The following is a 14,631-nucleotide window of genomic DNA, read 5'->3' as shown; positions in this document are numbered from 1 at the left end:
TTACTCTGCATACAGATTAGTCACAAAACTGGGTCACTTCTTGCCTTTTCAGAGAGAGGAAAAAAACCAGCCAAAAACAAGGCTTCTTTTTCAGATCTTTTTGTGTCTTCCCCCGACTTTCAAAACTACGTGATGCAGCGTGGTCATTCACAGTTGTCTAAGCTGATCAAACAGCACCTGCATGTGTAAGGTTAAAGCACATTACACTCACTAGGCTTGCATTTCTTAGAATTCAGCTCATTAGCTACTTACCGGTTCTTTTCTAGTTCGTTGTGCGTAGACCTGGAAGATAAACAAAAATTTGGATTAGCCACCATTGACCTCTCAGCACCAAAGTTCAATCACTGCAAGCTGTATACATCCCCAGCGGCATATTGCAGCGTAAAGCCAACCAACTACATACATTAAAATCTATAGCTACAACCTCAGCTTCCCTGCTGACAAGAGATTCCTCCCCTCCTAAGTCTGTATTTACCTGCCACATGCAAAGATGGTACTCTTACTGGTGCTACAGAAAGTGTTCCCTAGAGATTTAAACGCACACAAAATCCCAAAGAGAGGCAACGATTAGAACAGGGGACCAGAGTCAGCCATTTCCAGACTACTTCTGGCTCTGCCACCAACGCAGTACAGGACTGCAGTTAAGTTTCTTTGTGCTTTAGTTTCTCCATCCACCCTGTAAAAATATTGGTATCATCTGCTAACACAGGAGCTCATGGAGTATTAATTTATGCACATCAAATACATGGGAACCTTCCAGCAGAATTGGCTCTGCAAGGACAACCCCTGGAGCCCTTCAGCAGTCACATGCTAGATTTAGCAAACTTAGTAGAACCCCAGATATGGCCAGCATTTGGGCATGAAACGGGATGGCCAGTACTGCCATGTTTGCAAACATCAGTGGTGCTGTGTAGCACTTTTAGGATGCCTGGAAACCCCTTGGGGATTGAAACGGCATCGCCACAGCACTAACTTGCAGCGAAGCAAGTGACCCATAAAGTGCCACTGTGACTACTTGAGGGGGACCAAAGGAGGGGGCTTTGTCTTTATACCTGCCCGCCACACCAAGCATGCTTCCAGCACTTCCTAATTTAGAGCTTGCAGCTTGAAAATGACACCAACTAGAAACAAAAGGGAAACAGGCAAGTTCATTCTCCTTGTCTCTGTGATGACAGCACAAGTGGTAAAAAAAGCTTAAATCCTTTCAGGATTTCTAATCTAACAATGTTATTAGTAACCCAGGTAAGGTTGTTGAAGATTATTTAAAAAGGATAGCCATTTATCCAACATTTCTCTTTAACAGAAGGTCACCTTAAAATAAGAGTAAAAGGAGCCCAAGAGCTTAATAAAAAGGATCTATTTTCTGTAATTTGGCATCACATTTCTTCCGGAGCTCTGAGAAGATTATCCTCTATCCCCCATCTGGAGAATCCCATAGAGAATTCTACAATTAGGGAACTGAATGGAGGATATGCTCCAAGGGAAACCCTGTCATAATTAAATGCTTCTCCAAAAAAAGGGAGGAGGAGCCCTTAACAGGTGTTAGAACCTCATTGAAGATGACAAATAAACCACGACGTCTGTGAAAAACAAGGTAAATGAGTCTTAGCTAGCTGTGGCCGAGAGCTGCGGGTGGCTAGAGGAAAAACAAAACTTTACCGTATGTCTGTGCAAGGTACCCTGCGCAGAAGGATATGGGATACCCTACGCAAGGCACACTATAGCCAAACTCCTACAGTGGAGAAAACTCCCAAAGCAAATCCTTCACCCCCAAAAAAGAGAGGATCCCTAAGGTCTGGTTTCCAGGAATCAGAAACACGAACATATTTAGTCCAGAAAATCTCCCAAATCAAACCCACATCCCCCCCAGAGTCTAAGCCAGCAAAATCCATTTGTCGAGGCAACTTGGATGCAAATTAACCCACCAGGGCTGAGCTGAGGCCCTTTAAAACCACTGCTCGTATGCTCTTTGGAACATGCTTATTGTTCTTATTTACTGTATGTTCCTGCAGGAGACTTTGCACTCTTCTTGGCTATGACATTAGCAGTTATAAAGCCAGAGATATGCAATGGTTTGAATTCCTATATTATATTGAGCCAATTATCAAGGCCAGCACTGAAAGAACAAAGTTTGGCCCACTGCTGTGAACAAAATTAAAACAGCAGGTTCTCCCTACTCCTCTCACACAGGAGACTCTTTATTACCTATCTGCCTTCTGATGAACAAGATGAGAGGGGTCACAGGCTTTTCACCAAGTCAGAAAATTTATGCTGTGACTTTTAACCATATCGGTGGCAAGGAAAAAAACAAACCCCAACCCTCCTCAACACTTTCCCACTGCAGCTGAATGCAAAGGAAAGAATCTCAGCAATGCTGAATGAATCCGATAGGGATGTTACTTCTCTTACCTGCCTATGCTTTGCTTAGTCTTACTAGGGACATTTGGAAAAGTTTTAATTTTTCCTTTCATCTAAATTTAGGAAAAAAAACCCAGCACCCCACTACCACCATTCACTCACTCTTATTTTCTGTGCCAGTTTCCCTTTGCTTAGACAACTTCTGTTCATAATTCATTTCATTTTCTGTAGCTCTTGATCTAGAGATTAATTTTCTCCCCTTGTCTTTGGGCTGCACATGTTACCAAGATTTATTTGGAGTTAAACAAGGACAGTGCTGTCAGTGAAGTGGAAAAAAAAGTGCAGGAACCTCTATTGATACGACATTCAGAAAAAAAATCTTTCAAACAGATACAGAAACAAATGTAACTGGACCTGTTTAACTGAGCTGGTCTTATCATCAACTGAGAACCTAAAGAGTATCACCAGACTGAAATCAAAGCTCCATCCTTGTACGCCATTGCCACCTTTTTGATGGGTACAGAATGAACACCACAGCTGTAAACTATTGCAGCACTCAGGGAATGTTTCAGGGTTACTTGTAACACCCTGCGTATACAACACAACAGCAAGGAACTGCTGCATTCAGTGATGTTGCTTTGCTGCTGTCGATAGTCAGTCACAGCCTGTGTCACCCAGTGAAATAAGGACACCGTGTTGCGCATTCCCCACAAACCAGAGGAGCTCGCATGCCCGGCAGGACCTTGCCCCCACCTACAAAGCTGAAACCACAGCCATGCAGGTACGGAAAACAAAGAGGAAAACAAAAGCCCAAGCACACGTACCTGCACTGCTCAAAACTTCAGCTGCAATTTAAAAGTAGCTCAAGCACAAACCGTCTGCAGCGTTCTCATTTAAAAGTCAGGTTTCTGTAGCAGTCAGTTCTTTAACAATAAATTTAAAACATCCAAACTGATAACTACCCCTAAAAACTGAAGGAATGTTATATATGGAGGAGGATCTTGCTGACTACATTTTGAAAACAGCTTGGGAAAAGATCAAGAAAGAGTTTTAAAAGCTTAACATAAAGGAGCCAAGCAAACAACAATGAAAAACAGCAGAGCAGCCCCTATCACAATTTTAAACAACAAAAGGAAAAGGAGAAACTGAAGTTTATCCCTCTTTACCCCAGATACCTGAAACTGCATACAAAATAGGAAGGAACAGGGAAGCAGCAATTGTCAGTCACTCTAATTTAAGGTCAGATGCAACAACCTTTTTGCGGCAGTTACTGTGATTCTGCCTGCAACTATGCTATCCAACACTGTAACAAGGTGTTGCTGAAACATTAAGCTACACTGATTTCCTCCAGTGAAGGAGACATTGTCAATAATTTATTTTATCCCATTTTCTTTATTTAAATAAAATCCCTCCTACGATGGTAGAGGCAGCCAAACTTTCCCTAAGCACAGGTAAGCCAACAAAACAAACTGCATCAGGGAGGAACGAGCTCTAAAGAGCACTGAATTCATTTGTCACTGGGTTTTTTACTGTAATTAAAATCACAAAGCTGCCACATGACATTAAACACAGCTGACCTTTCTGGTTTACACATTTAATATTGATAAATAGCCCAACGAATGCATTTGCAGGATATCTGCATTTTGGTTTGACTTCTTAGTGAGGTAACTATTTTCTACTGGGAAAACACAGCAATTGAGAGTCCTTGTCCTACATGATACACAGCTGGCATTTAGACCCAATGACCCTATCATCTCCTTGTACCTGGTCACCCTTCCTGTCTGTATCTGGCACCAGCTCCTGACTCCAGACGAGCCCAGGACTCCAAGAGCTCCATCTCCATCACAACAGAGATACCTGTGGCTCAGGAGATGCTGTTGGCCATAAGTACTGCCAGGTAAAGTGGGTGGGGGGAATAAAAATGACCTCTTCCAATACATGTCCTTAATGCCAACACAGAGCCAGTGCTTCTCCTCCAAATTCACTCACCCCACTCTGCTTTAGCAAGAGATTAATCAGGAAAGAAATACTCCATCATCTTGTGCAAACTAAGGCACAGTTACCTGAATCATGTTTAGCAAAGCAGCAAGAACATCTATCCACAGACCAGGCCAACCGCTTTCTGTCTTACTTCACTCAGGTTCAGCCACCTCTGCTGCTTATGCATCATCACACCACATACAGTCTCATTCTTCTTCATTTACAGACCCTTCCCACCTTCTGGCTCTGTTGACACCCATTCACTTGGTACCAAATTCCCCTGCAGGAAATGCCTTCTTTCATTCCCCAAGCCAAGATCAACCACCCTTCTGGAACCAGTGAACTAGATTATTCCTTTATCTTTTATGCAAGTTCTTCCTCAGAAATGACTCCTATTGGAAACAGCCAAATGACAAAACAAAACAAACAAAAAGGAACGGTGATCAACAATTTTTTTGCATTTTAAATCCACCTGTGTCCACAAAACAAAACTTACTGGCTGAAGAACCGCAGTGTTTTGCCAAGGTTTCAAGTAGCAGTGGATCAACACTCTTAAGTAGTCTATGAAACCAACTGCACAAGCTATAGTCTGGGAAGCCTACGGAGAAGCTCCACCAGTAGCAGCGGGTGAGGCTTTCAGCCCAAAGGCAAGACAAAGGATAGCTGCCCAAGAGTCAAATCTTCCTGCCCAGATGGAGATGCTCAAGGGATGAGTTTCTAAGGGAGTTGTGAACCCACCTCAGCTCTGGGAGGCCAAGGAGCCTGGCTCTTGGAGGGCTGCATGGCAGCCTTGGGAACACAGCAGCTTATGGTCCTCAATGCTGCCAAGAGCTCCTACAGTAAGAAGCGGGATGCAGCTGAACAGGAGATGACATAGCTGGAGCAGAAGTCCTTCTGCTGCTATCCTTTGCAAGTACCACCCTCAAGTCCAACAAGACCCTCACCTCAGCCTTCTGTATCAGCAAATCTAACAAAATATTTCCTTCTGAACAATACTAGAGACAAAAGTTATCTTAGCCATTACTATCCCATGATCCCCCTACACTGTCTGGCCTTGAGATCCAGAATAAATGCTTCTCCACGAGGAGCTGATGTGAAGAGACAGAACAGACTGTTTCACCTTCTCACTGATGTCAATGGAGATGCACCAGATTAACCAGGCCCCAAACTCTGGCTAGTTTTTCTGTCGCTCTTAGAAGGACATGGTATCAGATTCCTCCCAAGGCTCTGATCAAAGCTGTTTTCCCAGGATCAAACCAGACCCTTTCCAAAGTTCACATTCTCCGTCTCCAACAGAGAAGGGGACGCAGCCGTACTGGCATCTGTTCGTGTTTATTCACCTTTGGAAAAGGAGAAATGGCCCCACAGTCTGTTTTCAGCTCAACAAGGGGAAAAGAGCTCCTTCGTACGGTTCACAGCTGCATAAAGTCAGCTACCCCTGGGTTTCTATACCTTATCCTGAAAGCCTCCTGCAACACTCAGTCAAAAACAACTTTAAAAGGTACAATGCACACATCCCTTGAAGAAGTAAATGTCTTCCAAGTCACCTACAGTATTTACACAGCCCCTCTCAGTTTGGTACCTGCTCCTCAAAATAATTATTTGTTTGCAACACTTTGGAAATTAACTCTTCCCTAACACTTCTTATGCAGGGGGGACAAAACCAACACACAGAAGAGCTAAATGATTTTCCCAAGGTCACACAAGAAGCCTGTGGCAGAACATGGTACTTAACTTGGGTTCCCTGAACCCCAGGATAAGGCTTGCATAGTGTGGTTGCTGTTCTCAGGCACCCCAGAGAGACATCTAACAAGGACATTTGTGCCATCTGATTCTTGGGTCAAAGACAAAAAGATGACATAATCATTGTAAGCTGCAAGTGGGAAAGTGGAAAATAACCACCAACAACCCAAACCTAAACTATCCCTCATGTCTTGCCCACCGGCTGCCAAGTGACCCAACCCTACTCTCAGACACTACTGTTCAAGGTGCCAGAGAAAAATTTAAAATGGGAGCCAAGAACAAAGTAATATTAGTTTACCGATGAAACTCATCCAAGGGACACATCAGCCATAATCCTCAGGTAGGGAAGAAACTGCAGTCACAGTCCCAAACAAAGTACACTGTTCTGTTGGTGCATGTTCTGCTTTTTCAGCACAAGGGACGGAAGAGCAGGAAGACAGCTCTTCCCTGCTGAGCACCATGAGTCTCTTCCAGTCCCAGAGCTGAGCTCCCCAAAACCAGAGCAACACCCCGATAAGCAGCACAACGTGGCACTCTGCCAGGGAAGGGTTTTCCAAGCCAGGCCACACAACAGCAAGAATATTGTTTTGCATTCACTGCTGCAAACTGGGGCCAGCAAAGAAGCCCCCAGCTGGCTTCCCTCCCCACTGTACAGTCTGGGGAGCAAGTGTGCTGGTGTGGGCCTTCTCCTATACCACCTGAGACGCCACATGCAGAGGCTGGTCCTAGCCCCAAATGCTAAGAGTACGAATATGCCCATCTCATACACTCACTCAGGCAGGGCCCTGCATGGCCAAGAGGAACCGGGTTTGCTGAACAAGCAGCTATTCAATATTTTGTTTTCTCCTCATTGTTCAACGCGTGGCCTCAAGCCAAGCCCTGCTCTGAATACAGAACCGGTGGCTTCCTTACAGGCTTTTCGACAGCCTCACCGAGAGCAGCAGCTAGGCAGTTCACAAGCACGCTTACTGTCAAGCATCCTCGCTTTCCAAATTGGAAGCTAAGGAACGGGGAAATCAGAGCTGCAGCTTCTCATCCCTCCAGGTGCCTCTATGAAGACCCCCAAGGGCTTGGTTTTCTGGGCCACTTTACATGTTCAAAGCACAACTCCCGCTGATGCCCCTTGCAGCTGTGCACCATCAGCACTTCCGCAGCTCAGATCCCAGGCTCATACCTTGGAAAATCACATGAGGAATAGACTATTTGGGGGTCTCCTATGACAAGCCAGGCTGAAAGGGACTTGCTGAATGTACACAGAGCTGCTGACAGGGGCCAGGAGTGAAGCAAGTTCTTCAATGTGCTATTCACTGCTCCATTCGTCTGCCTTCTAATTTCTGTGACGTGAGCAAAGGTCCTACAGAAACCACCTCCTTCCCTTCTCAGCCCACAGTTAACCACATCAGAAGTGGCTGGTGCACACAGATCAGACACAAAAGCTGACTCATGTTCATTTTGGGAGGTATCTTAGCCATTTCAGTAGAGAAACCTTAGCCCACCTCCCTTGGACATGCAGCAGTCGACATGTTCTGTAATGATTTAGAACTTGGCCAAATTCAGATAGATTCTCACAGGTCAGGAAAAAGTATATTCCTTGCCTTCACCTAGGCAAGATTCCTGTCTATGATCCATGATGCAAGGGAGTTTGAGCTTCTTGTAGACAGATTCTTGACTTTTTTTTCTCTTTTTAATACAATGACAAACCCATGCTTTTCAGGACCTGGTGAGGAGAAATGTCAGGCGGCTTCACCATGGCACCGCCAAGCTCCTGTATGAACAGAGAAAGGCATGGCACAGCATGAGGACAGCAAAATACAGACAATTCCTCACACTAATGTCAGGTGCGTGCTGTCCCCCAGGTCCCTCCCAAGTGCTATCTGGGAAGGACAACCTCCCTACGCGATCATCATAAGCAGATCATTAGAAACAAAATGAATTATTTAAGTAGAATGAGGCACAGACTTCATCTCCTGCCAACACCTTAATATCTCTGTTAACGGTTTTCTCTGTTGAATATTCAAGTGTATTACAGAGCAGGGTAAGGCCTGACACTGCAGAAAGCTTTATGTGGTCCCTGCCCCACTGACTTCCAGCAGGGTCCATGAGTCTCACTGCATGGTGGAGGGGACTCAGTCTCTTCCGAGGCCACACCAGAACCAGTATCATAGTTGCTGGTACTTGCACGGCAGAGAGATTGCAGTGATTCACAGAAAGAGAATAAAGACACGGGAGGCAATTTTCAAATCTACCTAGAAAACTTAGGATTCTGTCTCATCTTCTTTCATACAGCCACAAGCTCCAAAACACCGATTCTGCTTCCTGAAAACAGGATTAGAAAAGCGTGCGCATTACCCCAACGTACAGATGGTGGGAACCATATAATGTACAGATGGTAGGACCCATGTAGGTCATCTGGCGTGCCCAGATCTTGCAGCCTTTCGGCAGCAGACTCAGGAAACAATCCAACGGCCCAGCATGCCAGCCCTTTGCCCTATACTATGCTTCTTCCCACACATAACATTACCCTTTCGAGGAAGATGGTCATATCCAGAAATAGCCTCAGCAATGTCATCTGCAGAGCAACAGTCTGTTTGGGGAACATGTACTTCTCTGCAACACACATCTTCTGACCTAAAGAAACTGCCTTCAGATGCACTGGGGAAAATGAGGCTTTTTGAGTAAATGCCACCTGACTGAAACACACTTTGTTTGAAAAGAAACTGATGGCATTTGTATGGCTGTGGGCCAGGCCAGACTTTCTTCACTTCTATTTAGACTTGTTAGTTATCTCTCATGTTACAACTATATTGCTGCAATACTGTGCCTGGAGATGAAGGGAGAGGAAATATACTTGAAAACAGAAAAATACATTAACACTACTGTTAGGTACACATTGTATTAGGGAAACTGAGGCACAAAGACTTACACAGGCTGTAACAAAATCAGAGAACCCAGATGTCCTGATGTCTGGGGCTGTATTCTGTCAACAGGGATATACTCATCTATGATCTGGGAGATCCATGAAAAATGAAGGCTGAGAAAAATGGAAGAGCTCTGATTTCTTCTGTTCTTACAGTTCTGGCTCACAAGCAGAAGCAACTAACATGAAGGCAGCGAGGTGGCTACCTCCCACTGCTCCCAGATGGCCAAGCTACTTGTAAAGCAGTTCATGAACTGCTGCAGTTTGTAGCCTAACTGTTAAAGGCAAACCAGAACTGGTGCCATGTTACCTTACCATATCTATACATTGCTTTACGGCTGCCCAGGCACCTGGGCAATGACGACTGGAGTAATAATCTCAACAGCAATCCCACTGTCATCTGTCCCTTCCCTAACTTCTCCCTTCTTGATGATGTAACAGATGGAAGGAGATAAATGAGAATTGTTCAGAAAATAATCGACTTATTTATGCAGCGGAACTTTAATCAAAACAGAGGCAAAAGAATTGCTCTCAGTCCACATGCCTGCTTGTCACAGAGCAAGCAGCAAAGTATAAATAAGTAATTAAGATAATGTTGGAAATCATCTAGGCTACTTCAAACTAGATTTGTAAAGCAACAGAACTGAAGTGAAATCACTTTCATATCAGAGAATGGAAGTACAGTAGAGAGCACAGAAATGAGAGATGGGAATATATCCAGCAGGACGGAAAAAGCAGGCCTGTTCCCTCTGAGCTGATCAACAAGGCAGTGTCTCATAGACAAGAGATCCAGGCAAAGGCCAGCCAAGTGCGCAGCCCCAGAGACCCACAGCCTCTGATCAAGAGAGCCCAAAATAGTCAACAAAAACAAATCCTATCTTTGTTGGTTCAAAGGGGGCAGGGAGTAGGAGCCAACACTCTCAAGAGGAGAACAAACAGAAGCCAGTCTTTGAATTTGGGCAGAAGTTTGTCAGGAGGGATCAGGAGATGATCAACAGCAGGAACTCTAACAAGCAAGACAATTAACTCAGCAGCATGACATGGACTGGTCTGTTTGGGTCAGAAAGAGAAATGGATTTGAAAGCTCAACCAGGAGCAAGAAAGGAAAAAGTCAGTCTTACCTACAAACAGGGGAGCAGATGGAAACAATGCTACAGGTGACAACCAATTCACTGTCAAGCAAAGGATCAGGTCAGGTTAAACAAAAGCATGAAGGATAAATCCCTGCATTTGTTGTGGATGAGGTATTACACAGAGAAGATACACAAAGGATACAAATGTGGCGAGAGGGGGAAAAAAACCAAAACACCTGACAAACAAGGAATACTACTTAAACCAGGGAATTGACTGTAGACTGAATATAATGGGAAGAGAAAATGAGGGAATTCCAGGAACAGATGACCAGGTTTGGCCCAAATATCCTCCCTACCATCCCTGGGCCCCAAATCTCTCTAGGCTCTCTAGGAGCTGGGGCGAACAATCTTCACATTTCAAAAGAGCCTAAGCACCAAAATCTGAAGTTTCTTGTCACTGCACCAGCACTGCTATCAGGGATGCAAATCAGCCCACAGCAGTTGCAGCACAGCTCTACCTGGGTAGAGTGCTGCAACATGAACAGCATGAGCCCTGACTAACAGTCCCACTGCTGCAAAACAGCATGCTCCTGTAAAGGCTTCCCCCAAACCTGGGAGGACAAAGGGATCATAAGCCTTCAGCCACAGAGAGCGACAATTCACGGCAGACAGATGCTGCAGCAGTGAATTATAGCTAAGTTGCAGGTCCAGTTGTTGATGTTATCTGCTTCTAGTTTACACAAAGGCCTCTTCGCACAACTCGGGCAGTCTAAAGAGACCACAAATTACATTTTACACCTACTGAAGGCATCAAAGTATAAATTCAGCCCAGAATCATGGGTTTCTACACAGACTTCCTGCCACACAGATCTCCCTATGCATCCCTATATTACTAATACACAAAGGAAAGCAGGAACTGCAGCTCTGCAGGATCATCCCACTTGGAGGGCTATAAAATAAACAGGGTGACAAAGGGGAACACAGCAGGTTCCCCCATGGAAACTGCTGTATCAGCCCTAGCACTTTTGGAGGCCTCATTCCTCACTAAGGAGTGGGGTTTATGCTTCTCATGCCATTTGCTGGGTTCACCCTCACTTTCTGTATTTTGCCTGGTAACCTGCCAGTTGTACTGCAAAGCCAAGCATCACTGAGAGGACATGGCATACAAAACCTCACCTACATGGGGTATTTTTTTTTTTTTCCCAAATCATTGGCAGGATCTCCGCTTCTGATGTAGATCAGCAGAGACCAGGAAAGGCACAACCTAGTGCCAGCAGGTTCAGAAACTCCAGCATCACTATGACTTGCTTGTCTACACTTGCAGACTCCATTGGGGCAAATTACATCAAATGGGCAGATGGGATGTGCCGAGGCTGAACTGAGCTATTTGAGTACAGCCCTATCTGCCAACCTGCTCTGATCAACCGTACTCTGGCACAAACCTACAGAAGATAGTGGGATTTTGACAAGGAGTGATTCCACCTCTCATGTATGGACCAGCAATCCATTTTCCCAGTCTAAAACTGCCATTATGCTTTCTCAAAAAGAAGTCATGCTCACATGTAACAACAGCCAACACTGCTGGCCAGTCCCTCTCAACACCTCTAACAGAGAAGCAATCCTTAACAGCTCAGCCTTGTCCAGTTTTCCTTTCTTGAAAAATTAACTAGCATATTCATGTATACTCTCTACTGGAAGGCAAGGTCCCATCTCCAACTATTTCTAGACAAAATTTCAACAGCAGCATGAAGATTCCAGATAGTAATCACACTGTTTGTACATTATCAAAATGTGGCATAAATCAAAACATGGCACAGCAAATCTCATCCACTCTCTGTTTTACACATGTGGATTTGTACTATATGAAGCAAAGCCAAGTCCTGAGCCATGAATAGAGCTCCCTGGCACTACAAGGCTTGAGACAGAAAGCATAGTCTCTATCCCCAGCATATTACGCAAGGGCCAGATTCTAACCCACCTACACACAGCGAGTCAAAACTCAACTCCCACTAGCTGTGGAGTAAGGTGTGATCCAGTGTGAGAGCAAGTGGCTAAAAAAAAAAAAGCCCCCAAACAAATAAACAAAGTATCATCGAGAAACAAATAACAACTGATAGAGGCTAGGAAGCAGCAAAGCTGTCAACAAAAAACATCAGAGACCAGCTCCCTGGGATGTGAGGAAAGGGGGTACAGGCTTTGTGCAGGAAAGTAGAAGAACATGGGCTGACACAGCGATCTACTCTTTCAGGAATTTCTTACACAAGATAGGCAAACCACTCAGCCCCCTGCACCTCCTGTCCCCCAATAAAATCAGAATTACAGTACTGTCCTAACTCCAGAGGCTGTAGGAAGGACTGAAAATTGCCAGGTAGTCATCAGTGCAATGTGGGGGCAGTGAACCTCCTCTGACAGAAAAGATATAATATATTTAAAACTGTGCTTAAGCAAGTGTTCACCAATCCCCCTACTCCTCCCCTGCACAGCGAGGTACAGCTGCACAGCACTGCTGTTCTGGTAAATCAGTCTTTCTTGTGCACCAGACAGCCAAGGTTGACTTGCAGCTACACATGCCACATCCTTTTAGCTTCTGCACCCGTGTTTGTGAACCTATAGCACATGAAGCCATCCCCTGAGGCACATGAGGTACCTAATGCACACCTACCTGCACCCCCCCAATCTTTGCTTAGGGGCACTGTGAGAAAATTATGCTTAAAGCCAAGAGTACCTGAGGGTTTCAGTAATACAGCCCCTACCCTCAAAAAACAGTTTTAAAGGTTATGAGAGTGGAGGGCTACAGAGAAGATTCAGCACAAAACCAAGTGATGGGATTTAGAAATGTGGAAAAAAAGTTTCAAATGGGGCAGAGGAGAGCGCAACAACAGAGAAAATGAGGAGCTGCATCACTAGAATAGCCAGAAGGGCAAAGAAACCCAGATACCCAGATTTTCAAGACACCATGTCCAAAATGCCTTACCATATCCATTACAGCTGCTGATTCCAAGCTCTGCAGGCAACCTGCTACCGGACTGTAGATGTCTGAAAGGCCCTTGGGAAGCAGCCTCAGACACAAGGGAGGATAATGGGAAGAGAGGAAAATGAAAGGAAAAAGAAACTGGACAGAGATCAAACCCTCCCCCATGGAACCGAGCAATAGATCCTTTGAGTGCCCTTAACAACACGGGCCTCCCGGGAGAGCTGAGGGCTCCTAGCACCACTGGGAGGGTGCTTGGCATTTCCCCAGGATCAGACCAAAAAATAACAGGCTTTTCTACATGCCTGAGAGTCTAAATAAAAACAAAACACAAATGACAATCTAATATTATAACGTAATTTCAGATTCTGTTATAAATCTTAACTTCATTAAACTGATTGTATTATGGGGGGGGAAAAATCATTTAGCATCCCTGCTGTTTATTTCCTGCTGACACAATGATTTAAATTGATTAGAAAGTCTTCTCAATTATTTTCCAAAATGTATAAATATCAAACCAATCTAATCCTAACGAACTATAATGAGCCTTTCAAATAACTGGGTCTATTTAGAACTGCATATGTACAGCCTGTAAGAGCAGTTTCCAGTGACATCAAATGCAAGTTAATAGTACCCACAGAACTGTACTGCCAGCATGGACTACTTCACTTTTCTAGCAAGTTTTTAGAACACAGCATCTGTCCCAGAAACGTCTTCAGAAGGAACAAACATTAAATAAGTGATATTGTATGTTACAATAAATCTCTGCTAATTTTTCATCCCAGTCCAAAAACCAGAAGATACTTCTGTCAAGAGCAAATTAAAAAAGAAGCAAAATTAAATCTAATTTAATATGGGCTGGCAAATAGATTTGCTTGTTTTTTTGCTTTTAGCTATGTGTTAAATGGGATTTTTTTTTTTTTTTAAATTTCCCTTGCTTATTATGTACTCCAGGTCACAATGACTGTGATTCTCCACATATTTTTGCAGGTGGGTAATTTTCAGTACCTAAATATCCCTGACTAAAGCAAGACTGCATATTTTTAAACATATTCAGGTTTTAACTCATGGCATGCAACACTAGGTCTTTGAAATACCCAAGCAAAACACTACATATACATACAGATAATGTCCCAAGGATTGCAGAGGGGAACCCCTCTGCAGCAATCTGCTTGCTGTCAGTTGCACAGCTGAGACAAACGAAGGAAGAGAGAGCCTGAGCCAAAACATCCTTCTTTAAAAATGTATCATGTAAATTAGAAATAATGAAGCAATGTTCTCCCTCTTATCTGCACACCCCTGTTTGGGCTAGAAAAAAATTATTTTGCTGGGACTGGGAGACCATCGTAGTTCTATAAGAATAAGATTTGCTCCACCATTGCCATCCAGAGCTAGGCTGCCTGTTCATCAGAACTTTCTGGCTGTTTGTGCCATGATAGCACAGAGCCTATTGGGAAGAAATACCCTGTCATGTCTGGGCTGCAAATGCTGAAGGGAAATATTTGGACTTAAACTATGAATTAAAGAGCATCTAGGCTCTGTAAATACCCTGCATTATTTGGTTCAATAAAGACTAGCAACAATGCACA

The 14,631-nt window shown here is 44.2% G+C and overlaps 1 protein-coding gene across 5 annotated transcripts in view; it reads right to left on the bottom strand.

Moving 5' to 3' along the window:
- Window positions 1-14,631, bottom strand: part of MXI1 (MAX interactor 1, dimerization protein) — a 57,981-nt gene that overhangs the window by 29,916 nt on the left and 13,434 nt on the right. For 2 of the 5 annotated variants that reach the window (XM_072871628.1, XM_072871630.1), the window contains exons 3-4: window positions 1,053-1,121; window positions 253-282 (exon numbers count right to left, since the gene is read on the bottom strand). In XM_072871628.1, the coding sequence (XP_072727729.1) occupies window positions 253-282; window positions 1,053-1,121 (99 nt within the window). Of the gene's footprint in view, window positions 1-252; window positions 283-1,052; window positions 1,122-6,379; window positions 6,421-14,631 lie in introns of those variants that run through there. The other 3 variants (XM_072871629.1, XM_072871632.1, XM_072871633.1) reach the window with 2 other exon arrangements.

This window comes from Ciconia boyciana, chromosome 8, assembly GCF_034638445.1.
Source record: "Ciconia boyciana chromosome 8, ASM3463844v1, whole genome shotgun sequence".
Taxonomy (NCBI): Eukaryota; Metazoa; Chordata; class Aves; order Ciconiiformes; family Ciconiidae; genus Ciconia; species Ciconia boyciana.
This window is presented reverse-complemented; position numbering and strand designations above follow the sequence as displayed.